This window comes from Sander vitreus, chromosome 1 (genome assembly GCF_031162955.1).
Source record: "Sander vitreus isolate 19-12246 chromosome 1, sanVit1, whole genome shotgun sequence".
NCBI lineage: Eukaryota > Metazoa > Chordata > Actinopteri > Perciformes > Percidae > Sander > Sander vitreus.
In genome coordinates, this window is record NC_135855.1 from 26,653,140 (window position 1) to 26,681,136 (window position 27,997).

At 40.6% G+C, this 27,997-nt stretch overlaps 1 protein-coding gene across 1 annotated transcript in view; it reads right to left on the minus strand.

Annotated features, from left to right (window-relative positions):
* The window catches only part of LOC144523220 (CUB and sushi domain-containing protein 1-like), a 339,360-nt gene that overhangs the window by 79,048 nt on the left and 232,315 nt on the right, over nt 1–27,997 (minus strand). Inside the window, exons 27-32 of the mRNA XM_078258647.1 lie at nt 26,662–26,788; nt 25,832–26,043; nt 21,724–21,915; nt 19,353–19,491; nt 12,684–12,871; nt 10,943–11,137 (exon numbers count right to left, since the gene is read on the minus strand). Of these exons, the coding sequence (XP_078114773.1) occupies nt 10,943–11,137; nt 12,684–12,871; nt 19,353–19,491; nt 21,724–21,915; nt 25,832–26,043; nt 26,662–26,788 (1,053 nt within the window). The remainder of the gene's footprint in view (nt 1–10,942; nt 11,138–12,683; nt 12,872–19,352; nt 19,492–21,723; nt 21,916–25,831; nt 26,044–26,661; nt 26,789–27,997) is intronic.

Sequence of the window (27,997 nt, forward strand, 5' to 3'; positions counted from 1 at the left end):
TGAAACATCTTCTGATGTTTGAAGACTGACTATGAGTGGCAGAATGCTAATGATATCTTATACAGGTATAAAGAGCACATATTAACATAGTTTTGTATAAATTGATCTGGCTTCAAAAAGTAGGTAGTGGTCTTCCTTTACACATTGACCATCCTTTCTTTAACTTGTACTGAGGTGCGTTGACAGACACACCCACCCGCCCACCCACACACACACTAAAACAACCACAACAATAAAACAACAATTCTACATACAGCACTATATATGGCAAAACCATTTCTTTCTGAGGTTTCAAAGGCATTTTATTCTCCCTGTGTTTCATGATGAAACTAAATTAACCTTTATTGTGTATATGTAGTGTTTGCTCAACAGTTTGTGGTTACTCTCTGAAAAGTCGATATAACAGTTCTGTTTATGCTTTTGAAAAAGCTCCTAATAGAACTGCAACTCAACTTTAAAGTTTAGGCCTTTTTTAAATATGTTCCTGTACTCTCACTACTACCTCAAAGCATTGCTGTGTGTGTCTGTGTGTGTGCATATCTGTGAGAGAGGAAAAGGAAAATGAGACAGAGACAGTGAGACATAGGACTACAAAAGTGTTGTGCACATGTGTGTTCTTGTGTATGTGTGGGAATGATCAAAGCACATGGATGTGTGAGAGAAAGAGAGTGACTTGCATGGCATTTTTAATGCATTTATTTGTGTGTACATCATGTCGTATGTATGTATGTATGAGGGTGTGAGTGATCAAAGCACATGTGTGTGAAGGCTTTTGATAAGGCTGACACCTGAGCCTAGAGCAGCACCATTGGGGGATTGTGGGTAGATCAAGACAAGACCTCTAGACCTGAAGTTTGAATGCAACAGCACAACAAGAATCAATCCACACAAAAAAATCAATCGATACAGTGTGCGGGATCAGGAGGAGTGAAAAGAAAGAATGTGATTACTCTGATGCTTTAGGAAACAAGAAGAAAGTAAAGGGATAGGAGTGGGGAAGAGGAAGCCGAGTGGGTGGAAGTACAACAAATGTTAAGCAAAGGAGTAGAAACTAAACCAAGTTTTGCTGTATTTTTTCATTCCAGGCATGTAAATTGGTTTTACTGAGCAAGCCTTAGCCAATAATAAAGGCCCATCTTAATGTTCACACTCACAGTCTCATAGGCTTTGACATGTGTTCCTAATGAGGGCTCAGGGCTGTCCGACACTGAAATCGGAAAGTGCTTCAGGGCTCTCCGGTGGACTTTTTGAGCCCTTTATGCACAGTTTCCACTGCAATGCTGAAGACTTTGCTTGAGGGAATTACCCTCAAGGGATGTCAGAGGATGTCCCAAAACATCCAAAAGAAAAACAAACAAAGGAGCTAGAAAAAATGAACCATAGCACCAGTGACTGTTTCTAGTTATTTATATTTATTTTTAAAGTAATGCATGATAATGACAATTTGTTTTTATCTTTTTTGATCAAACATTGCTTACAACAGTTAAGCTATTATTACATTTTAAATTACATGTACAATCACATCCTCACATCTGAGAGGCCACAGACAGGCCTATGACCCAGGCAACATATTAATTCACAGTGCTGTCCCATTTCTCATATTGCACTTTAACCTCTGTTCCCTCGTGCTCTCACATTTTTACTGAGCACAGAGGTGATGATAATTAAAGTCTGTCAGGGATCACAGCTGATACCGTGGGTGGACATTGGGACTGGGCCACAGAGGTACTCACACTAGCAACCAAAACAAGACAAGAAGTGAAGAGGCCAGAAGAGGTGAGAAAAGAAGCGATAAGAATGCGCCATGAGTGTGTGTGTGTGTGTTGGGGGGATGGCATTGACAGATGTGCTTGTTGTTGCTGTTTTACACACACACACACACACACACACACACACACACACACACACACACACACACACACACACACACACACACACATTCACTTACACTAATTGAATCAACCTCTGCTGGCCTAACCTGCAGTATAAATGTGCACACGCCCACATGCTGTTCACAAGGTTTGTAAGTCTCTTGAGGGTGCTGAAGATGGAAGGTCTGCTTCTTATGGGTCATGTAATGGTAGTAGGGATTAATAGGCTTTTTTTAAATTACAGTACGCTGATACAGGAGATCCCACACTGTGCTCAGCACCGCATACATTCATTCACTAACATTTTTATCCTGCTGGGTTTGTGTCAAGAGGACGGAACTACTGTGAAGAGGGTGCGGCAGTGCAGCTATCTCAGTTATAAAAAAAAGTGCCACTATGTTATAACACTTTTTGTACATTTATAATGTAATATATAGTTACCAAATACTGCTGTATACTGCATGGTTACAGGTAAATAAATGTGTGTGCTGTCAAGTCAATGAAAGGCATCACTACTTTTTAAAGTTATTTTCCATTAATTTCACATTATAAATTACAAGGTTACAACTGGAGTCGATTTGGATTTACAGATAGATCTTTGGTTGGACACTATTTGCGCGCACAAATACACATGCACACAGATCAAAAGCACTATACTTTGAGATTATATAACAAAGCCTTGGAGGGTCCAAGTGCTATTTTGGGACAACATGATTTTTCTGCTAAACTTAACAACTTTTGAGCCAAATGTAGCCAGTTGAATTTTTTGACAAAATACATAAGAATAACAGATTGGAGTAGTGATACGCTCGCCAGCTTTGAGTGCAATGGGCAGTGCTCCCAGCAGCAGGAAAAAAATTGAGAAGAGGCACACAATTCAAATTTGAATACTTCATTTAAAGATAATGTCTCTAAATGATTGAAGCAACAAAGAGGATGAAACTGTTTGGGCACTGTTGTCAGAAGCATTGCTTGCTATATTGTTACCTTACTTCTACAGTAGCTGTAATTTATTCCATAAGTATCAGTATATTCCAATGTGTGTATTGTTTTGGCTTTGTATCCTGTAAATTGGATTAAAGTGAAACACACAGTAATGTTAAAGTGCTGTATTTTAGGGTGTTGACATCCATACTGGGTGAGCCCTTTTTATACAGTCCTCAAATTTTAGGACATTGCAAACAGTTATCCTACTGTAACTTACAGACAGGACCACCAATGAGTTTTTTATGAGCAAACAGAGGAATGCAAATCTCTTGCCAGTTCAGTCACCCAACCAGTCCAACTGATCATACTTTTCAGGAAAAAAATCAATTGTTATCAGTCATGTGTGTTTATTGTCTGTGATGTCAAAGAGTTGCCATTTTGGAGGTATAGCGGTACAGTAAACAACACGACTAAGTTAGTTATACAACCCATAAGTAAAGCTGGCTGAGTACAGGCCTGGCAGAGCATCACTAAGTGTATGTTTATGTCTGAGGGGTTTTGACTTCAGTCACTCACTTATTTACAGTATTTATTTTAACCATAATTTATCCAAAGGAGTTTCCTTGAGAGGCAAGCTTCCTTTTTTCTACAGGTCAGGGTATTGAACGAAAAAGTCCATATGATGATTTCATTTAAGTCTCTTTAAACTTGTTCAATAAATTTTTATCCTAAAGTTGGAGAACTAGATTTAGGATCCTGGAAAGTAAACACCTTCAAATATAAGCAAAAGGTCAGCAAATTATAGTCACTGTTTTATTTTAAATTAAATGTGCTGAAGTACAAAAATGTGTCACTGTCTAAATTCCCTGTACACTGTAAAGGTTTAGTAAATATTAAAAAGAAATGAATTAGTATGTATTGTTTTGGCATTTAATCTGTGTTCTTTCAGATTGAGCCATCTCTTAAATGATACAGCTGATGCGCCTTAGAATCCCAGCCACTGCAGCCACATGCACATTTGTAATTGTCAAAAAAAAGTGCAATCGCCAAAGTACATAAGTAACTCAGTCAGCATCAGTTTGAGTTTCAAATTAAATGACCACAGGGCCATAACTTCGAGTGTCATCTTTTAGTGTTATTGATTTTTCAGATAGTGTGTCTATTTTCTGCTTTCTCTTTATTTCTCAAAATATTTTTATTTTATCTTTAAGTTTCTATGGAATAGATTGTAGGGTAATTAAAATGTTTCTGCATAAATCTGCATAAAGTTGCACTTGCTCTTTAAAGTGAATAATTTCCCACACATGGCCCTTTGCAACTTGAACATGTGAACATTATTAAGTACAGGAGATTAGCAGTTATATCATCCTACCAGTTACACAATCTTTCCCTTAATGCACATGCATGAAGACAAGAGGGTTGATTTTATAGAAGACAGTAAGGCAGAGTGCCTTTCAGAATGGTCAGTCTGTTTGATAAATAATGGCCCTTTGAGAGAGTGACAGTATTGTTACTTGTATTGCAATATGAGAGTCTCAGTTAACATTACTGTTCGTCAGCCCTAAATATCTTGTAAAATTAAATAGAGCGCAGCGAGCCCATGTATTTTGTTTATTGCCACTGCAGAGAAATACATTTTGTTTATAAACGCTGTTGTTTTCTGCCGGCACTTATCAGGCTTGCCAATGCTAACGCAACCAGCAGCTAAGTGTGAGGGGCTACGATTAGCCGGTGTTCCGCTATTTATACTTGGTACAACAGCTGACATACGTAATATACACTGGAGTTCCTCTTTAACTTATATTCAAACATGTAGTGTATTAAAATATTATACATTCAACTGTGTTTGCATGTATAAACACGAATGGTGTACTGTATTCGGTGTGCATGTGTGTTAGTGTGTTTGTGTGTGTGAATACTGCCTCTAGGCGGCACTCAATAATAGCTACGTCTCCCTCTCACTTCACCTCTCAGTCTTTCACCCTCTCTCTCTTTCTCACGCGCACACACACACACACACACACACACACACACACAACCCTATCAACAGTCATGGAGAATTCCTTCTTTCTCGCACCAGCTCTTAGTTACCATGGAAACCAATAAAAGAGCGGTTTAAGATGGGAGGTGTGTGTGTGTGTGTGTGTGTGTGTGTGTGTGTGTGTGTGTGTGTGTGTATGTGTGAGAGAGAGAGAGATAGAACAAAAAAGGGATAGAGAGCCAGGGAGAAATAGTGAGAGAAAAATATAGAGTGAATCAGACACACAGGTGGGAGGAATGTAGAATAAGAGAGCGAAGAGAGTGAGAAGTAGTTACAGAGAAAAGGAAAGAGGAGGAGAAAGAGGAGTGTAAGTGGAGATGTATTATTTAAAGAGGTCTCACCCTGTCTAATGAGTTTGGTCTAAAAGCCCCAGGAGCTGCCCAAAGATAGAGACAGACAGACAGACAGACAGACAGACAGACAGACAGACAGAGAAACTCCCCTAACTATGTGGTGAGAAAAGTCAATGTGCAATATGAGCAGAGGGAGAAAAAGAGCAAGATTACTATGTAGGACTGGATTTATTTAAATCGTTCTGCTTTGATTATGTGAACTGTCCTATAGCGTAGGTGACAGCAATCTCAGCAGATCAATGTATCTGGGACACAGAAAGGGCCTGGGCCAGGAACGATAGTTACGTTATTGTAACTCCAGAGTCTATGAGTATAGGCGTAGTCCTCTAAGCCACGCTATGGGTTTATCCCTTCGCGCATGCGCAGTCGTGAAGATTTTCTTTCCCGCCCTTGCGTACCGCTCGGGCTTCAACTACGTCCGCAAATACAGTAAATAAACAGAGCAGACCCGTTGCTCTGCTCCCAACATAAGCTTTTTCTTCAGTAACTAGAGCAGGTGGCCCGGATCTTAGGCTACGCCTATACTCATAGAATCTGGAGTTACAATAACGTAACTATCGTTCTATTTCGTATAGGTTTCGCCCTCTAAGCCACGCTATGGGTTAGGGCGAAGCTGATAGTGTAGTCAATGCCACCTGCGACCAGAGCCCACAAGTGGTGGCCTAGCTGGCTGTAAGGCCCAAGCTGAGAGTGCAGGCATGCATGATTGGTGAGGTAATACATGATTGATAATTATGGGACGCCCGAGGTCCCCCCAGCCACCCAGAGTAAGGGTATATACAAAATATATACATATGTACATAATATATACGCACCGGGCACAATCGGTGGGAAACCTCCTCCACGTCGTCGGGGGGAAAAAACCCTGGAGGGAAAAAACCCTCGACCGAAAGGAGAAAATGTTCGGTGTGAAAGAAGGGTTAGGCTGTAGGGTGGCTGCGCTCCCGTCCCCTCTAATGGAGAGACAGGACGGCGAAACTGACAGTGTGCATAAGTCGCTCACTTGCTTGGCTGACGTCAGGGCAAGGAGAAGTGCCGTTTTTAGAGACAGCAACCTGAGAGAGGCTTGTGCCAAGGGCTCGAAAGGAGGCTTCCCCAGAGCTCGAAGCACCAGGGCCAGATCCCATTGGGGTGTTGTCTGACCCCTTTCAACAAACTCTTTACTAGGGGATGCGCAAAAGCCGTTCTCTCTCCATAGCCTTCGTGGCAGGATGAAATGGCTGCTGCGTAGGCTTTGACTGTGGACGGAGCCAAGTCGTTATCTACCAATGTTTGGAGATAAGTCAACACAAGAGGCAGGGGACACGATATAGGGTCTGTTTTCCTCTCCGTGCACCAGTGCTGGAAAGCGGACCAACGCGCTGCATAACACGCTGTTGTAGAGGGGGCTCTCGCGCTCTGAATAGTGCGCACCACGGCAGGAGGCAAGCCTAACCTCTACAAGCGTTCCCGCTCAGCAGCCAGCCCCACAGTCGCTGGGTTATCACCGGGGGGTGGGATATCGCGCCGTCCAGCTGTGACAGGGCGTCCTCGCGCCACGGCAATTGCCAGGGGGGGCCCGCCAGCAGCTGGACCAGCGTCGGGAACCAGGATGCACTCGTGTGCTCTGGTGCCACCAGGATGGCCGACAGATTCTCCTCCTGGATGTGTTCCAGGAGGCGAGGGATCAGAGGGATTAGAGGGACCGGGGGAAAAGCCCTCCCCTCGACATTAGGTCTGCCGCCCCAGTTTAGTATCCCGGGGATGTAAACAGCCTTGAGGGACAGCAGATGATTGTGCGCCCACAGCAGGAGGCTACTGGCTATTTCCAATAGTCGGGCCGAACGTACGTCGCCCTGGCAATTTATGAACGCTGCTGCTGTAAACGGGGCATAGCGAGAGACTGGAGCCCTCAGTTTCCCGGGCTGAGAGAGAGCCTCCTCCACGAATGGCCGAAGCTCCGTAAAGCGCGGCCAGAGCGGAGCCTGTTTGGACGGCGATTCCTGAGAGTAGACGTCACCGCTCAGGAGGCCGCGAGTGGGGGCTGGAAGCTCCGCCGGGAGCGCTATGCCTCTCTGGTCCACCGCCTTTTTAATGATCTTAAAGGTCTTCATAATCTTCTTCATACTGCTTGCTTGAAGAAAAAGTGGGAGCAGAGCAACGGGTCCGCTCTGTTTATATACAGTATTTGCAGACGTAGTTGAAGCCCGAGCGGTACGCAAGGGCGGGAAAGAAAATCTTCACGACTGCGCATGCGCGAAGGGATAAACCCATAGCGTGGCTTAGAGGGCGAAGCCTATACGAAATAGAACCAAATTAAGGTCTGTCTCACTGTGAGGAAACCGAGCAAACAACTCCACTGAGCAGTGCTAATATGGTTGAAATCTGAGTCAATCAAGAACTTCTAAAACACCATGTACTACGCAGTATCTGTTTCTGTGCTGTATTTTGCTCAGTTTCCTGTTTTATTTTGATAGTTTGGTTTTCTGTCTTGTCTTGTCTGGTTTTACTTTATGTCTTGTGTTTTCCCGCCTTTTTTGATTGTTCTGCCCAGCCCTAATGTGTTTCACCTGTTTCCCAGCCCTTGTGTCACCTGTCTTGTGTTACCTCGTTACCCTGTGTATTTAGTTTTTGTGTTCCCCTTGTTGGGTGTCAGATCATTGTGTGTGTCTTGTAGCCAGTTTTGCATTCCCGTGTGTTTTGTCTCCAGTTTGTTTACCTTCCCTGTTCGTGTTTTAGTTTCTGTCTTACTTGTACTTTATTTTTGGATTCTGTTTTTGCCTGCTAGTTTTCCAGGACTCCTTTGATTTTGTATACTTTTATTTTTATTAAATGATCTAACGTTTCTCAATTTCCGCCTCTGCATTTTGGGTCCACATTTTCTCCAGCTTTCCCTAACAACAGCTTAAAAATTGAAATGCAATTTCAGTTTCAATTTTCTAACAGTAACAAGCTGTAATAAACACACCTTATACGAAAATTCAATCACAGTAAAAAGACATGAATCAATTGCCAGTTTAAGTTTCAGATCATTTTTTATTTGACTGAAGACCATTATGTGGTTTTCCATTAATGGCCTTCAAATTTGACTAAAATAGCAATACTTGGCTTCTGTTCATAAATACAGTATTGTGGGAGAAAGCATCTAAATATTACACTGAATCAATTTCAGCCACCACTATTTGCCAGCGAACACAAGTTCTTTTAATGTTTAGCCCATCCCAAAAAATTTAGCAGGTAACCTATTCAAGGATTAAGTCTGGCTGGTTATTGGTCCGACCAAATAACTAACTACAGTAACTGTTTAGTTGGTTAAGGTATGACCTAAATGACTGACTGACTAACTTTCTGATGTCAGTCAAGTCACGCATCACCTACAGTACAAGATCCTCCTGCTCACCTACAAATCTCTCCACAGACTCTCACCACAATACCTCACTGATCTCCTCCACACCCCTACACTCAGTCACGTTCCCTGCGGTCCTCTGGCAAGGACCTGCTGGACACCCCCCGCATCAGGTTGCGGACTTTTGGGGACAAGGCTTTCTCTGCCAATGCTCCCACACTCTGGAACAGTCTACCACTCCACATCCGCTCTGCCCCATACCTGCCCATGTTCAAAAAGCAACTCAAAACATTTGATTCATTCAGTCTTTTCTGGCTGTTCAACTAGCTAGTGCACCAAAACAATTTCAGTCAGGACCACTTTGTCAAAATAGATTAATTCATCTGCAATTTGTATTTGGCGGTTCTGGGGCCTCCCCGCACTTCCACGTGCATACGTGGAAAGCATGAGGCAGGGAGAGCACACCTCCCTGCCCTTCCATGTGCATGTATGGAAAGCCTTAAAGGAACACGCCGACTTATTGGGACTTTAGCTTATTCACCGTAACACTCAGAGTTAGATAAGTCCATACATACCCTTCTCATCTCCGTGCGCGTTGTAGCTCTTTCCGACGGCTCCACCGGTAGCTTAGCCTAGCACGGATCCTGAAGGTAACTGGTTCCAACTAGCCTACTGCTCCCAATAAGTGACAAAATAACGCCAACATGTTCCTATTTACATGGTGTGATTTGATAGTCACAGTGTGTACAAATAACAAGGTCACATGAGACACAGACATCTTCTAACCATATATAAACTGGGAACTATATTCTCAGAAAGGCGAAGCACTGCTACTTCTGCTACTTGGGCGGAGTGATATGCTTGCACCTGAGAAGCACCGGACAGAGTAGACATGCTTGACTTTTCTGAGACTATAGTTCCCAGTTTATATACAGTTAGAAGATGGCTGTGTCTCATGTGACCTTGTTATTTGTACACGCGGTGAATATACAAATCACACCATTTAAATAGGAACATGTTGGCATTATTTTGTCACTTATTCGGAGCAGTAGGCTAGTTGGAACCAGTTACCTTCAGGATCCATGCTAGGCTAAGCTACCGGTGGAGCCGTCGGAAAGAGCTACAACATGCACGGAGATGAGAAGGGTATGTATGGACTGTATGGACTTATCTAACTCTGGGGGTTACGGTGAATAAGCTAAAGTCCCAATAAGTCGGCGTGTTCCTTTAAGCGGCGAGAGCAGCAGTGCAGGATCCCCATAGGGTACAGAACAGACACGAAGACCTTGATTAAGTCGGACAACATTAATTTAAAAGGAGGAGGTGGGTTGCCAGCGCCATCAGCTGGTGTGCTGGCTTAGGAACTGTCATGTGCTGAGATAATAGCCGCGCTTGACTCCGTGACCTGCCAGAACTTACGCTAAGACAATGATGTAAAAACAAAAGCAATTTTTGCTTTTATTAGGAATCAAATTTCCTTAAAATTATGCTACTCAAAAACAGATTACCAGCGCACTGCTAGACAAAAAAACTACTACCAATACATTTCCAGATTTGAGATTGGTTAAGTAACTATAACACATCTAAAGTTGGTTTTTTTCTAACTGTTTGTTATTCATTGCTGTTCTCAAACGGCTACTCTGACTGCAATTATCTCATCTTTACTCTCTTCCACCCCATAACCCCCCTCTTCACTGTCTCTCAGACATTATTAAACAGAGCTTTCATAGGAGCCTTTTTCAAAGTGTTAAGAGTTATAAATAAGTGTACATTGTCTGTGTGTGTGTGTGTGTGTGTGTGTGTGTGTGCGCGTGTGCGGGTGTGTTTGTGTGTCTTTTGTGCTCATTTTAAAATTCATTCCTTGTCCTGCCACCTTACTCTGTGGCTTATTTGAATTTTTTACCCATATGGCACCAGGCCAGGTCTCTGTCACTTTAGAGATCACACACACACACACACACACACACACACACACACACACACACACACACACACACACACACACACACACACACACACATCACATATACACTCTGAATGGCATTTTGGCAGGTGCCACTTCCTCGGCTCTCTGAGCTGTCAATCAATTAGACAGTTCAGTCTTACAATCCCTGACAGACTCTATGTCTCCGAAGTTCACACACACACACACACACACACACACACACACACACACACACACACACGGACACACTTAGAATCTCACAAAATCTGAACATTATAGGCATCATAAAAGTAGTATTTATGGCAGAAAAGTTGTATTGGAGCGCATTAGATTGTACAGGTGTACCTAATAAACTGGCCACTGAGTGTTTGTGCAAGCAGGTTGTGTTTTAATAGTTTAACATAGGCAGGGTTTGCCCCACATGAGCTTTTCATCAGCATGGTGTTTGTAAGGAAGCAGTTCTTGATGTGTCTTTCCTACCTTTACATGATGGCAGAGCCCTGTCCCACACCGGCTTCCCAGCATTCCCCATGACACAGGTGATGGTATCCCCGCCCACTGTTGTGTAGCCATGGTGACAGTTGTAGGAGACCTGAGATCCCAGTTTATAGTCATAGCCTGTCCGACTGGCGTTCATAATGTTACCAGGGTCAAAACAGGCCTCGCTTGGTTTTTCTGTGGAGAATAGAGAGAGTTTGTGTATTGAACAATGACATGACGATGTCATTTTCCTTAAAATTAATTAAAATTTTAATGAATAGTTATAGCTAACAGTTATAGATGTACATTTCTAAAACATGCCTAAATCATTTATGCATTCGAATAAAGGACATTTTCAGATTCCATTAAGAATATTGGTGGTAATTTTGGGCCACATTTAGTCAACGGGCTGCTATTTGTTGACTTCTATAGGTTGTATTGAATATCCTCTATTCCCCCCCAAGGGAGAGGAAGAAACAAATAAGGGTAATCGTGGAGTTAAGAAATCTCAAAACTGTCTTGGTTCTTTATGACTTGGCATTGGGCCAGCTTGTTTGCTTTACTGTGATCGCCCAAAGAAATGAAATATTGGGCTTGACAGAGGGAAACCGACAGAGAGAGAGAGCGAGAGCGAGAGAGAGAGGTGGAGGGCAAGATGGAAGTGAAACAAGGAGATGATTAAGGTTGTATTTTAATTAGAGAGATGGCAGATGAAAGGTAGTGAATTAATAACAATAGTACAAAGGTGTGAGGTAGCGTGAGGAGACAGACAACAGAGAAGGAGATAATCTTTTTTTAATTAGAGATAAATGGAGTGAGAGAAAGAAGAGAGAAAATACTATATAAAACTTGACAGAGCAGATTTTTCTCGAGTCAGTCAAACAACTAATCATCAGCTTCACATCGACTGTAGCTGTTAAATCACCCCCAGTCAAGCAACATCTGTAAAACCAGGATGAGTCACAATCTGTGAAAGTAAACAAGTCATGGGCTGACATGGAACAGCGTGCCCTTTCAACTGAGAAACACTTCTGATGTAGAGCAAGGGTGAAATTAAAGGGGTAGGCAGCTTAAAATATTATCCAGTCTTCACAACACTCCTGTATCGACATTTTAATCATTACACTTCATAAACACAGTGACAATGACTGTTTTGTATTTTAGTGTACAGAACACAAATACAAATACATGGCCAGATTTACTGCTTTTTGGGGCACAATGCGTCCCATCTGCGCCTGATTTTCAGGCGCAAAAGCTTTAGGAAATCTGGCCCACACAATATTACCAGTAGAAATGTAACACAGCATTAATTTTTTTCCTCGACTTCATTATGAATAATAATCACAGCTGTTGGCTAGTTACTGGTTTGTTTTGTAGCTTTGAACTTAACTGCCCATAGTGCAGTGCTATGCTGAGATTGCCAATTGATTACTATTGCTGCTACTTTACTACGAATACTGTCACCACCTAATACTAAGACTATGAATACTGTATTACTGCTATTACTAATTCAGCTACCCTACTGCTACTCCTCCTGCTACTATACTGTACTACTTCCACTACTATCATTACTAGAACTACTTTTACAACTACTGCTACTAGTAGCATTACTATTTGCTATAGTCTGCAGATTAGACTGTTTTAAAACATTATCTGAGATGAATTTCAGTATCTTAAATGTGGCCTTGCAGGAAAATGTATGAGGAGATTATATTGAGGAAAAGTTTTGGGGTTTAATTACCTCTATATTCGATGGCAAACCCAGACATGCCCAGTGAGGCATCAGATCTGAATGCCAGGAAGAGACTGTTACTACTGCTCTCTATTCGCTCTGGGGCCTGGTTGCCTTGGAGACTTGCTAGTAACGGCCCATTAGAGTCTTCACCCTCATAGATGTGCAGGAAGTCGTAACTTGGCTCCATGTTGAAACTGGGGTAGAAAAACAAAACAAAACAGAGAAAAATGGGTTCAAGTTTTAGTAAGATTGACTTTGTAGTTTGTTTGTGTCCTTATTTAAATTTTCCAAAAAATTAATCCAGTGATGTGTGTTAAATTAAAATTCCTGCTTCATTTAATGAAGATAGTTTGTGCTATCTCTCTTCTAATCGTCTGCTCATCTTACTTTCATTTGACATGTTTTCTGGATGTGTTTACTGCATTAAAAATGAAAACTTTAAACTTGTTGTTCTTCTGTTGAATTTAAGACAGCAATATATAGTCAAAACATTAATTTCATCATGTTTTCTACTCTTGAAAGAACATATGATGATCCATTTTGATTTATATCCTCAGTATGTATGTGTATGTGTTTGAGTGTAAACCTTACACAAATATGTGTCCTTAATTATTTAACCTGCAGCCCAAACCTACAGTAGATCCTGATGTATGTAAAAGTGTTGCTGGTTTTCGCTTTTGACAGCTTCTCCTCATCTATCTATACATACATGTCATCTGATCCCAATGAGGGTAAAAGTATAGGAACACACACCCCAGCACACACAACCACACAAGCACACACACACAAGCACACACACACAAGCACACAAAGTCTCAGTGTTGCTCTTACAGCGGCTGCGTTATAGCCCTGTCTCCCACCTGTCACACAGAGACAAATTTGTATGTGCGCATACACACACACACACACACACACACACACACACACACACACACACACACACACAGAAAGAGAAAGAGAGAAAGAGGAGGTGTATTGTGTATGTTGAGCATTATTGATAACTAGCATAAAGGTACCTTGTGGAGTTTTTAGGCAGCAGGGGCGCTGTAGAACAACATTTAGATGAGCAATTTTTTTTTTAATTTTTAAAGATGTTTTTGGGGCTTTTCCCTTTATTAGATAGTGACAGTGGATAGACAGGAAAGGGGGAGAGAAAGAGAGGGGATGACACGCAGCAAAGGGCCACGGGTTGGATTTGAACCTGGGCCGCTGCCAAGCAGTGACATGAGGTAATACACAGTTCTGCTAATAAAATTTAAAACAACAGCTTTCCAAACATTTAATGAGGTAGGAAACACATTTCACATGGTTGTTAGGCCTTTAGGTTACACATAATTTATTTTGGTGAGAAAGGTAAAATGCAAAAAGAATATCTTATCTATCTTTATATTATCTTATAGACCAGACAGAGATTTTGATATAGAAAATATTTACAAACAAAATGCCCAATTAATCTGTCATATTTACAGGATTAGCCTGTTATGTGTCACTGTATTTATTCGCTTTACTATAAGACTCAAAAAGACAATCATGCATTTCTGAGTTTGGGCAAAAGAGGTGTTACTGACATTTGGCTGATAACAATATTTATTGTTGAACTAAATAATAACCTTATGTAATCATTACTAAAGTTAAAATAAGTGTGACGAATGCTCAAGTTTAAGCTCTGTGTTTCTGGTGCAGAATGGGCTTAACTGCACATATGCCCTTTTTGCACTGACAAAGCATTAAAATGATCCGTGCTAATACCTTTTGCATTAGTGATACATTCTGGGTCTGAATGCTAAAGCTACTAAATGTCACAAAAAGAACATAAAGATCTCACAGAGCAGAAATGGAAAAACATCATAACCTCTAATGGCCGAAGAAGAGTAGAACAAGGGTATGTTAAGAGTTATATGTAAAACTTGAGAACTTATATTGTAGCTTGTTTAGTAATGAATTATGTCTTGAAATATACAGTACAAGTCAAATAAAACAGTCAGTACTATCATTATAAATGAATGCAAATACCTTACCACTGACTGTTAGTAGTAAGTAGACTACATTTATAGAACGTGATATTATCTTGCGATATTTTACAAAAAAAATCGGATGTGAATGTTCAAATGGCCATTATACTGTATGATATCACAAAATGGGTTCTTACTTCCGAAACTCTGATTTGATTCAAAGACCGATCAAAAGAGAGTGATTAGTAAATGGTTCAATAGAAGTCTATTCCAGCTACATTTATAAAACACAATTACTAGGTTGAAATTAGATAAATAATGACAAAGAAAAGGCACACAGCATTCACAAAACAAGCCATATCAATACAACTTAATTAAAAGTAAAATAAAAAAGTGTCTCACTGTTACAACAAAAGGGAATTATCTCTCCAGCTGAAAAACATGAAGCCAAAATTGGGTCATTTTTTTCTCCTTTGGCAATCTGGAGAAAGTCAGCTTTGCTTTTATCTCCTTTGCTACATGTCCAATCTTCACTTTTGCCTAAGTCATAAGCCCCTAACCATTGTGAATTGTAACATATTCACCGCTGAAGCACAATCAGGACTTGAAATGTACTGTAAATAAACACTGCCCTATAACAAAAAAAAGTAAACATAGAAATGGTCAGAAATCCCTTTCATATACACATGAATTTTACTTTCCTAATCAAGGCAAGATTAGTGTGTCCGCCAACATATAGGGTTCAAAAAGTTCATGAACAAATCAAATGTACTGTATGTCTTCAAGAATGCGTAAGAAATTACCAATATGTTCACACCGATGAAGAAAACCAGTAGTAAGGAAAGCAAGCAAATGATGTTGAGAAGGCACACAAAAAAGGATCCACTCATTTTCATCTGATCTGATCAATCCAATACACATAGCTGTCAAAAACTGGCCAAAAAGACGTTTGAATGTTTTTTCTAAAAAAACCAGAGAACAAGCTAACTGGCCAGCCGGAAAAATCTCCCCCGTCGAAATTTTCCCTAACCCATATGGTCAAATTTAAATGATTTATTAAAAATGTAATAACAATAACTTATAACAATAATAACTTATTTCATCAGTAAATTGCTGTTAAACGACAAAAACAGACGAGAAAAGGGTATTTTACAATAACTTTGATTGCATCACAAGGTTTACCAGTTTCAAGTAAACGCACCATTTACCACCATACTAGCACATACCACCATAGTTCTAGTTTATGTCTTTAGCTGCACACTGTTGTATGTCACAGTCCTCTACAGTGAAATACAGTCACACCTTTACACTGTTTAGCTGTCAACATTTTAACTGTGTTTAATCCAGCTACTAGCTAACGGTAGGCTAGCATTAATGTTACCCGTTGCCAAGTGTAACGTTAAGTGTTAACTAGCGTCACGTGGAGCGATGCTTCTGTTGGCTCTAACGTCTGTTTCGGAGTGTCAGAGAGAAGCTCAAGCATTTAAGTGGCACCGAAATGAGGCACAGAAATCCGCGTTACTATTTGGTCTGGTAGATAACATAGACAGTTAAAGATGGACCAAGTGATCCCATAGATTTCAACAGAGACCAGTGAAGTGAATTAGAAGCACTGTTCCGGTGAGGGCTGAGTGTTACTGCGCAGCCTCCAACTGAGCTTGAAGACGTAGATTTGACGTGAGCAACCTGTCTGAAAGAGATACAAGGTAATGGAGCCTTTTATACATTGTCGTGTTTCTTTAGAAATAAACAATGGACAAATAAAGTCTTTAAACGCTTCAGATGTAAAGTTATTCGCTGTCAAAGTGACATCAAAATGAATGGCAGTCAATGGAATGCTAACAGCAGGTGAGGGCTAGGTAGCATCAAAATTGCACCATAGGAGGTACGCGTTGTGGAGAGAGGCTTACCTCCTTGGTAGATATCGGTCATTTAGGTTTCATTATCCAACTCTACCCATAATGCATTGCAGTTATGTATTTGGTGCAAGAAAATACATCCATGGTTAGGTGGCAGTAATTTATAAGTGGTAAAACTCTGGTTGCTGACCACCAAAGAAGGAGAAGAGGAATAAATTGAATAAATACATTTTGGCTTTTTAGCAGATAGTTTCATAAGAAAACCTCATTGTTAGCTTGATATTTTACTGGAAAATGTAGGCTAATATAATTAATCTCAGTTAATTTAGAGTGTTGTACTTGTGTGATTTTTTTATTCTCAACATTATCTGTGAACGCATGGAAGAAATGTTGCTTTTGCAAGATATTATATACCTATAGCAAAGTTATGATCAATCATGATACAAATCACAAACTTCATAAATCATATACTCATGCAATTGATTACCAATCCTCATTTAAATGAGTCTGTATGTATTTCTCATGATTTGTAGAAAGCTGTAAAAATAATAATAATATTACATTTTATAACTAATATTTGTATAGCACCAATGAACATAAAAACAGGGATAGAATGCCATAATTAATGGACTATAAGATGGAAAATAAAACACACTTGAAGCAGTAGCGCTAAGCCTACAACTGGCGGTCGATCTGTATAGTTTTGGCTGAAGGTGAACAAAGGCAGGTGTGTTAAATTTACCAGCTCCTTCCCAGCCCACTATCACTCTGCCTTTCAAGTGGCCTCCGTGCGACACATGCTGTTATGTAATATCAAGGGCTGAGGGGACGTGAACAAGGGGAAGTGGAACTACTAATACGAATAATACTACGAAATGCAGCCGGGGGCCCCACGACCGGGGGCCCCGCGGCCATTCAAGTCAATGCTTGATATTCCACCAGCTCTCCACTCCACTAAAGATACGCGCCAGGTCTATTTACACTTGAGCCACAGGAAGTAAAACAGCAAGAGAATTCAGTCAGTTTACTAAAACATCCCCCAATATCGTATATTATGTCTCCTCTACAACACCACAGATGACGAGAGATTCATCTTGGAGGCAGAAAAACATAATACGACATCACAGATCTTTTTTATCAGGACAACGCCAGAAAAGAGAAGACATGGAGTTAACTGCAGGAGTGCTTGGAGTGGAAGGTATATAGTAGTTTAATAAACACATGATTGTTCTTTAAAGTACTTGTAAAGACAATAAAATCTGCGAGTCGGGCAGCAAGACGCTCCGCTTCTGAGACACTCCCGGTGTGGTATGGCACGTGGCGGAGGACGGAACAAAACCGGAATGCAGCCGGAACGCAGCACAGATGCACCCAGTGGAAAATGGCTGTTAGTTGCCACTAGTTCTTTGCCGTCTCCTTGGTGTGTGAGCCCCTTTAAAGGCCCTGACAGTCAAGAACAAATCAAATAGCTCCTGAAGCTTTTCAAGATAAGATCATCACACTACAAACTAACCATTAAGCTACTTTAATCATGTTAGAAGTGGATTTTACTGTAGTTTTTCAGACTAATTAGGTTTTCCCCACCCAAATGGGTTTCTTAGTTACATTAATGATCCTTAACTGTGTGTTAATTAACATCAGACTAAACTGGACCTGATCCCTGATTATACAGCACAGACATTTTTTTACCCTGTGTGGGCCTTAGTGAGTCATGCACTACTGACTCAAACTAAACTCATAAAACAAAATCCATGGGGGGTGATACATTTCTAAGTTCAAGCCATAAGAAAACATTCTTTGGGGATTAGGGCTAATAGTAAAGGGGGAAAGTTGCCGATGTTCAACCCTTGTGAAGCGAATCATACAGTGGACGTGGCCCCCGGGTACTGCGGCCATTCACCTGTATGTCACCAATACAGGAAATCGGCAAACTTTCCCTTAAGTTACCATCTAACGCTAGTGGTAGCTAGCCAATTTGGTTGGCAGAACGCTGAACAAGACTTTTTTAGGCGACCAAATGTTCCAATTAACTTTGACGAAGTAAAAACACACAGTGAGGAGGTCAAAGTTCAAGATTAAAACACAGACAACACCCAAAAACAAGTTCACAGCTATTTTAATGTACACAGAGCCATGGGTAAGCATTGCTAACCCTCTGTCATGCTTGACAGGTCGACGTGTAACCACGCCCCTAAAGCATCCCTTGCTTTATTGTCTATTTTAAAATAAATGGGACCATAATTTACTAAATAAACATCATGCTGTATTGAAGGAGACGTGAAAGTAGCGATTGAGGCTATAAACTCGTTAGGAAAATGTTTATTGAGGTAATAAATCAAGTGAGAAGTAGGATCATTTTCCCTTAGACTTCTATAGAAATGGACTTCTTTCAGCAACCAGTGGAGTCGTCCCGTGCAGGAAATTAGATAGAATGCAGGTTCAAGGCACTTGCGCATTGGCTTCACTTTTTCGTCCATTACTTTTTACAGTCTATGGTTGCAGCTAAGTCTTACAGCTGAGATTATTGATCTCAACAGGTTTTACCTGGTTAAATAAAATAATTATATAAAAAGAAATACAAGAGGAAAGTCTGAACTCCCACGGTAACCTCTAAACTATGAAATGATTGCTGACATTTTTTTAATGTTATTTGGACCATTTTAAGGTGGAAAACATATCCTAAATCCATTCAATCAATAAAAGTCGGAGATAGCATCTGAGAGGCAGCAGTGTTTCTACAAGCATAGATAAGCTCCACTCCTGGTTTCAAGCTTGAGAATACATACAGTATGAGAATGGTACATAGTATATACAAATGGTTGTGTAAACACAGAGACACAGAGTTTCAAATTTAGGTGGCTTACCTTTTAAAGATGAGAGCAATAACAAAGTCAGGGTTGACTCTGATTCTCCAATCACAGTCTTTCCCAGGGGGGTAAGGCTGGGGGTAGTTAGGAGACAGAATTACTCCAGAAGGACCGCTGACGTTACCCCCACATGTTGCTGGAGACAGACAGTGGGAGAGACAGAGAGAGGGAGAGAGAGACAGAGAAAGATGATTACACAGCATTGGGCTTGGGGTAATTTGGAAAGAGAATCACCCCTGATTGACCACTCATATAACCCCCACAGGTCAGCAGAGTGGAAAAGAGTAAGTTAGTGATGGGAAATATGGCAGGGGTTGGTTAGGAGAGACAGAATTAGCCCCGGTGGAATGTTGATATTACCTCCATAGGTAGCTGGAAAGGGTGAAAGAGCAAAAGAGAGCTAGAGAGAGACTGTGAGATTTAGACAGAGTGTAAGGCTGGGGGTAGTAGGCAGAGAGAATCACCCCTAGCGGTCCTGTTATCCCACAACAAGCCAAAAAGCAGGAAAGAGATATTTGCAAGAGAGACAGATAGATGCATTCAAGCAGCAATTTGGTGATGTGAAGGAAGAATTTGAAACATGGAGAGGTGTCTTGGGGCTGGCAGGTGGGTGTGAACGGATTATCAACAGCGAAATAGAGGTAAACAAAGGCATTAACAGTTGCAAATCACTCACAGACAGACACGCTTACATACCAGACGGTTGTGTACGGTTTAATCTTAGGAGCTTTTGAACACCCAGAGATTCACCACCTGGGGTGAAAGTGCAGGAGAGGGAAGTGCTCGCAGGCTAAGCTAAGAGAAAACGAAGAAGATTTAAGCCCTACGTTTTATCTACAGTTGTGCAAAATGTGAGGTGACTGGCAAAGAGTCAGAAGCAATATCAGGAACAAAGCATAATGTGTTTAACAGGCATGGTTACAAGGAAAATTACTAGTCTATGTGACTGTGCTGGAGGACTTCCCAATAGTGCTGGCTGATAAAGCGAAGGAGAAGGCAACATAAAGGGAGGCTGTGGCTTGCTGCAGAAATCTTCGGCTTGCTCACATGGTTTACATCCCACCTTCAGCTGTGTCTGATGTCATACCTCATCCTGGTCCCTGCATAGTTAAAAATCCAGCAGCCCAGGAACTCTAGGTAATATCTGGTGATGTTCCTCATCCATCTTCTCTGACTAACTCAACATGATATTTTATGTGCAAGACCAAATTGAACTGGATGCGGTCGTAAATCAGGAAATAGAACTTTACGTATTTGTTAACCCAATAAAGACATGTAGTTCAGTAGCAGCTTACTACCAGCTGGAAAGTATGGTTAGACAGAGTTGTGGATGTGTTTTGTGCTTTCGTACTGGGATTTAAAGGTTGCATGGTGAGGACAATGAAGTGCTCTTGCTGCATTACAGATTGCATCTTTTATTGCACTGACTCTGCTATCCCAGTATTTTCTCAAAAATAGAGAAAGACTCTCTCACTTCCTTGAGTGAGAGAGTCAAGTGTGTCAGAAGGACCTGAAGAGGAAATAAAGGAAGGAAAGCACACCTGAAAGTGGGAGAGTGAAAAACAAACTGCAGCAGGCTTGTGTGAATGAGGTGTGGAGTGAGATGTGGAAGCTGACTGGGCTATAAGCAGCAGTTGGGCCCGATGATGGTGATAATAGAGAAAAAGAGCAAACAAGCAAGGCTTTTCAACAGTTTTCAAACAGGAACCCTATAACAGCTATCTGCATCACTCAGTGATAATACAAATGTGAACTCACTTTTCTAACCGCCGTTCCTCTCCTGTGCACACGTCTCATCATCCCAGTTTTGAGTTTAGGAGATTTTTGTGATTGATGTTACATTTTCATGTGGTCTTCAGCAACAGTGCTCAATGCTTATCCTGACCACATTTTCTTCAACACCTGTTCAACTTCTCCTTGAATCTTAAAGAGCATGCCTCTAGTAAGGAAAACCAGCTGATGCTCCAGCAGTAGCATCCTTTGGGATTAGAGATCACCTCACCAGCAGGCTTCAGTTGATTTGTCTCCAGAGAATGTCAGATATGGCAGAACAACACAGGGGCACCTCAGGGACCTGAACTGTCTTGTTTGATGTTACACTCTACACTTCAGACTTAAGATACAACTCTGGATCATTCCACCTCCAGAGTTTTTGCACTCAGGAAGACACTGTTTGATGTATTCATTAGAGCATTTGATGGACAGTATCTAAAAATTGTAATATCTAGTTCATATTTAGTCCTCATTTTTTAGTGTGCAGTATGACATTGAAGTCTAAAACTCATTAACGTTTGACCACAGCATCATCATTTATTTTCACTTAATCTCAGTTTGGCAGTCAGTGATTCGCAGAATAATGTACACCTACCGGCACATGTTGGAGGGTCAGGTTGCCAGTAGAATCTGTTATCCATCCGTACACATGTGATGGTGTCTAGGCCTTGCAGCTGGTAGCCTGGATCACACTGGAACGTCATACTGTCACCAGGCTCCTTACTGTCCCCATATCGAGAACCATTTACAGGGATGCCTGGGTCATTGCATGTTGTTGCTGTTGTGGCTGGAGAAGACAGACAAGGAGAGACAGAATCAGAATCAAAATGAGATGTATTGCCAAAGTACATAAGATATTGACATACTGCTGGTTGAAAGAGATTTAGACAGACACAAACACAAGAGTACTATCAGCAGCTGCAGACAAAGAAGTGAAGACAAACCAGGCATGTGCATTCAGCTTACTGTCATAAGACTAACTAAATGACTCTATTTATTATTAAAGGTAGCAGCGTAGTTGGAGAAACATGTGACAACTCAACATGACCAGTTAGTAACTTAATGGTTTTCGTCAATTCAAGTTCAATCAAGTTTGGTCTTTTTGCTTTAGTGGCTCCCCCTCAGGGTAAGCTGTGTGCTTGGTAGGGATTCACAACAATCAGCCTATGTTTAAATATAATGGAGTGCTTACATCAAATCAATCAGTGTTTAAAGATTAAAAAAGGCCAAAATATTTAAAGAACATTGGAGCAATATGCATTATGTGACGGAATGGAATATAAAAAATGTAAACAGTATAGTAACACTATGACTAATACTAATACTACTACTACTACTAAATATTAAAATACTGCATTTAGTATGTACAGATGTATCTTGTATAATTAATATTTATCAAATTCCAGTGGTTTCTAGAAGATGAGTGATGAGTTGTTGGGTACAGAGCAGAGTCCTGGCCAAAATACTAGTAGAATATTGAATGGAATACAATCCACACTAAACATATAAATTATCTTTTGAACAAACAGCTGGTGTACGGCCAAACATAGTATTATAACATCATGTTTATTATATCTTTCCAGTACAGAACAGTATTTATTTCATCAGGGACACCGAGAGGGAAGAGGACAAAAAGAGAGAAAAAACTACATGAGAAAGAAATGTGTAGTAACATCAACCCTAAAAAGCACTTGCTTAATAAATACACAAACCTTGCTTTAAATAAATAACTGTGGTGGCAAATACCGTTACCTTTGCTTTAGTAAATCAACATTGAGGTAAATATAAGGAGTCATTACCATAGTAATGGAATAACGGTGCCTTGATTAGCATTTTAGTGAGTGCAAATATTTATTGTTTTAAATATGGGGAGAAAGAAAAAAACTAAATGTGTGAGAGAGCGAGAGAGAGGGAGAGGGAGAGGGAGAGAGAGGGAGAGGGAGAGAGAGAGAGAGAGAGAGAGAGAGAGAGAGAGAGAGAGAGAGAGGGAGAGAGAGAGAGAGAGAGAGAGAGAGAGAGAGAGAGGGAGAGAGAGGTAGAAAGCATTGGATGTAAATATTTATGACTGGAAATGTGCATCTCTTTAAATAAGTTCTGACGGTTATATGTGTTGGAGTTTGTGTGTGCGCACTTGTGCATGCAGATTCATGTGAACCACAGAGCAAGTAGAGGTTTATACGGTGGCCGACAGGGGCAAACACCCTGCAACTTGAGAAAACACATGCAAATAGACAAAACACAAGCAATTTAAGAAAACATCTTCATTAATTTGACAACACATGTGCAACATTCAGCAAACGCTCTGCAAATGCACACAACAGAACCAAATACATAAACACGCTGCAAAAAGAAAAGCGCACAAACCCCGAGAACAAATGCAACAAAAAAATTACAACCAGATTACACAACGGAAGTTCTCCAGACCTCTAGAGGGAGCAGCTAAGTGGAACAGCTTGATATTCGACCCCACGGGGAGAGAGCGCGCTGCCTTTTATTAGAGTTGGGTATGGCTGCAGCCTGGAGAACTCCCGTGTATATATATATATACACACACACATATATATATATATATATATATACATATATATATATATATATATATATATATATATATATATATATATATATACACACATACACAGTCTATGCTCCCGTCTCATGCCCTCCCGGCTGGTGCCGTCCCCGAGCTTCGACTTTTCAAAATAAAAGCTTGCGTCTGGTCCCTATGTCTTCATACTTTGGTGTGTTGGATGTTTTTGAACTAAACAGTACGGCAATCATGCTAATGAATACAATAACTTTTTCAGCAGATGTCTTACTTACAACACGTTGGAGTTCGCAAAGCAGTTTTGTGTTTATATGTGCGAGCGGGATTTATTCAGATTGATAAATCCCACGGTAATTCGACTGGTTTACTAAACAGGGAGGGTCTATAAATCCTGTCTGTTTTTTGTATTTCAAGAGCGAACTGCTCCACAATATGAATACAGATTGATCACTTATTTTGTTGGTAACCGTTGTTGTATAATCACAATATTACACTTGAGGAGGGCTACACTTCAGTGATGCGCCTTTCGGACCTCGAAATGAAACCCTCTCATGTAATATGGCTTAAACAAACGTCAATGTTAAACGCTGATGCAGTTTTAAATGTTTTATTACCACGAGTTTACAGACGTCTCTGCTGATTGAGTATCACCTGTGACCTGAGCCGAGACACACCCACCAAACGAGAGAAAACATATCTCAAACATAGACTTAATATTTACAGTCTATGATCTCAAAGCAGTTGCACACGGTTTCACAACGGTGCACACCGTTCTGAGATTGAACGTGCCCCCCCGGCTCTCTCTCTCTCTCTCTCTCTCTCTCTCATCAGGCTGTTCCACTTAGCTGCTCCCTCTAGAGGTCTGGAGAACTTCCATTGTGTAATCTGGATGCTGCGTTTTTTTGTTTGCATTTGTTTTTGGGGTTTGTGTGCTTTTCTTTTTGCATTGTTTTTTATTGGCAGCGCGTTTATGTATTTGTTTGTGTTGTGATATTTGCAGCACGTTTGCTGAATGCTGCACATGTTTTGTCAAATTCATGAAGATGTTTTCTTAATTTGCTTGTGTTTTGTCTATTTGCATGTGTTTTCTTAAGTTGGAGGTCACCGTAGGTTTACAGTATGGGATCGTGCAAGAAATGTGTTGGTAATAAATGGTTATGTTAAAATAAAGAAGCACAAGAATGTGTGTGTGTGTGTGTGTGTGTGTGTGTGTGTGTGTGTGTGTGTGTGTGTAAGGAAAGATAGTCGTGACTGTCTGCCTCTGATTGATTTTGCTGCTAAAGTGGATTGCAGTGACTTTGGCCAATGATTCTCAAAAGGACGGTGCTCAGACATTTTGAGTCCAGTGGCTCAAACAGCAAAGGCCATCCCTGCACCCAAAGGGCACAGTTATTGTACAGGTTGCCCTTTCTTTAAAAAATGGGAAGAAACAGCAGCAATAGTTTGTGTTTACTGACATCTCTTTGAGAGAGTATGGGTCTTACAAATTAGACAATTTTAGTATTTATAGTTAATTTTGCAAGTTCAAAACCCATAAAAAATGGAAATGACTTTGTTCATTAGCCTATTAAAATGAGAGTTTTAGCATATATTTTTTTATTATCATCATTATACTATAATTAAATTATTCTTATAAATCCATTTCTCAAATATACATTTCACAATGCTGTTAAATGGCTAACTAAACTCAGCACTCGTAATATTGCTGCTGCATCTTCTGGTTTCCTAAACTGTGGGGTACAACCAAAACTGAGCCACAGGTCTCTGGTGGGCTCCTTCAGTACTTACTGTAGTGAGCCTGGGTTCCCAGGGTGAGGTATTACATTTCTCATTTGATTCTTTGGCTAAATGTTTTTCAGAAATCCTGTTAAATGCAGCATTAATACCAGATTAATTCTCGTATAGTCAATATAAATGAGGTTTATATAATAACTAAGAAACTATATGCTGATGAGTTTGTTAATTACCTAATTTAATTGCTAATTCAGTAATCAGCTTTTCTTCATTAATGGGTGTGGCGGGTAGTGAGACAGACCACCCAAATCAGTGATTTAGTACAATCATGGCACTTTTTTTTTTTTTCAGAAATTCAGTGTTTCTTCTACCATGTGAACTACAAGTTTAATGATTGTGATTTAGAGATAAGTCTACTTACTGGAAAACTGTATAGAAAATCCTTGCTTGCTGATGAAATAATCAGAATCAAACTGCAGTGTGAGTGTGTTGAAAGTTGAGTGGATATCTTCAGGTAAGGCTGGGCCTGACCATTCTTTCAATAGGATCCCCCCGTCTGATGGTGCAGATGGACCATCCCAAACTCTCAGGATATCGTGGCCAATCTCAGTGTCAAAGACTATGAAGTGGAGGCTGAGCAAACGCAGAAAATACACAGAAGTTCAGAGATCCAATACACACATTAACAACTGTTTTACCAAAGTCAAGTCAACCATAAAATAAATTAAGCAGAGCTGAGAATAGACAGAACACACAAAGGCGGCTGCGCACACACACTCACGCACACACACACACACGCGCGCTCACACACACACACACACACACACACACACACACATACACACACACACACACACACACACACACACACACACACACACACACACACACACACACACACACAGAGGAATGTAGTAGTAGCCACAATGTCTTAAGCAACATGATGCTGGCATAATGACTAATGCAGTGTACTCTCCTACACAGCAGTGGCTTTGACAGTGAACATTTATCTATAATTAGTGAATTTATCATTACCTGTCTTCTGAGTGTTTACCTGTATAGTTTATGTAGATGGAGTTAGCCAGTAAGCTAACCCTATCTTGGCCAGAGCAAAGCAATTCGGCAGATACTTGGTAGTATACTTGTCTTGATTCTTTATGAAAAAACATAAGCTAGTTTCCTTTAATGTAACCCCCCCCATACTCACAGTGGCTTCAGTGCAGTGCTCATATCCAACTGCTTAATAATTACCTAATAGTCTTGCCTGTGTCAGCCTCTATAGTCCAGGTACAGTGGAGGTTGTTGTCATATGGAGCAGGATATCCCGGAGACAGAATCCGTCCAGACACTGCTCCGGTTATGTGACCTCCACACTCCGCTACAAGGACACGAGAGAAAGGGTGATCATCACTGGGAAAAAAAAATCTATCAAATCAGAAATACAGACATAAACCACATTTCCTTATCTTAACCAAATGAACAAAACGCACACAAAACCACAGCAGATATAAATCTACTAAACATAGTGTTGACACATACTACTACACACATGTAACTGAATAGATCAAACCTAGAAGGATGGAAGCAAGGATCGTGGGAAAAGCCATATATTGCAGGATTGCTGTAGGGTTACTATGAATTACAACCTCTGCAGTAGATATTGTGGGCAACTTGAAGCAACTTGTCCATAAAATCCACTCTCCTCATTAACAGAGACATTTAAACTGTATTGGAGAATATTAGTCTCTGAATTAACTTTTTATAAGGTGACCAGATAAAGAAAATAAATCCTATAAAGTTATATAAATTCACCTGCATTGTCATAGTGAATCTGAAATCTAACACACACAGCCTGATTTGTTGGAGGTATGCTATTATTATTGTTCTTTTAGATGATTTGTTCATGTTCATCCTTTCACCGTGTCTCTCTCAGTTAGAGGTCTTCACAGTTTCACTCGGTTTCTCAGAACCGAGACCTGACCCATGACCTGAGTAGGAACAAGCAAAAATGATACTCTCCCTAATTGGCAGTAGGGTCTTGAGGGGTTATATGTCTAATATCAGATTGGATTTGAATGGATCAGAGCGTACTCAGTATCAGCGCTTATCACGTGGTACTGTAAGTCATAACCTCAGCTGGAAAAAACATTTTGGGAATATGTAAAAAATGTATGCGATTAAACGACTATTGTTTTTTGGGAATAAGATTTAAAGATATTGGTCTATTATTATCTTCACCCAGTGGACTACATAACACTGGTGAAGGGGACAATATGACTTTCAATATTTTCATAAATTAGTCTTTGACGGATATAAACAAATCGTTTGTGGAATTAGTTTCTACGACCTAACATTTGTTCTCAGGGCATTAGTATTATGTTGCTGCTCTTTTTAACCGCAGCGACTTGTTAATATATAGCACATGATGCTGCTGTTAGTGTTGGCGTTCTCTAGGGTCTGTTACTTAACCTTGGGTATATTCTCATTGGGTCTGACTGGGCACTTTTTTAAGAAATGAATTAATGCACATTGGGTTTGGGTAGGTTTTCTACACGTCTGTTTCAGATCAGGTCCAAGCATGTTGTAC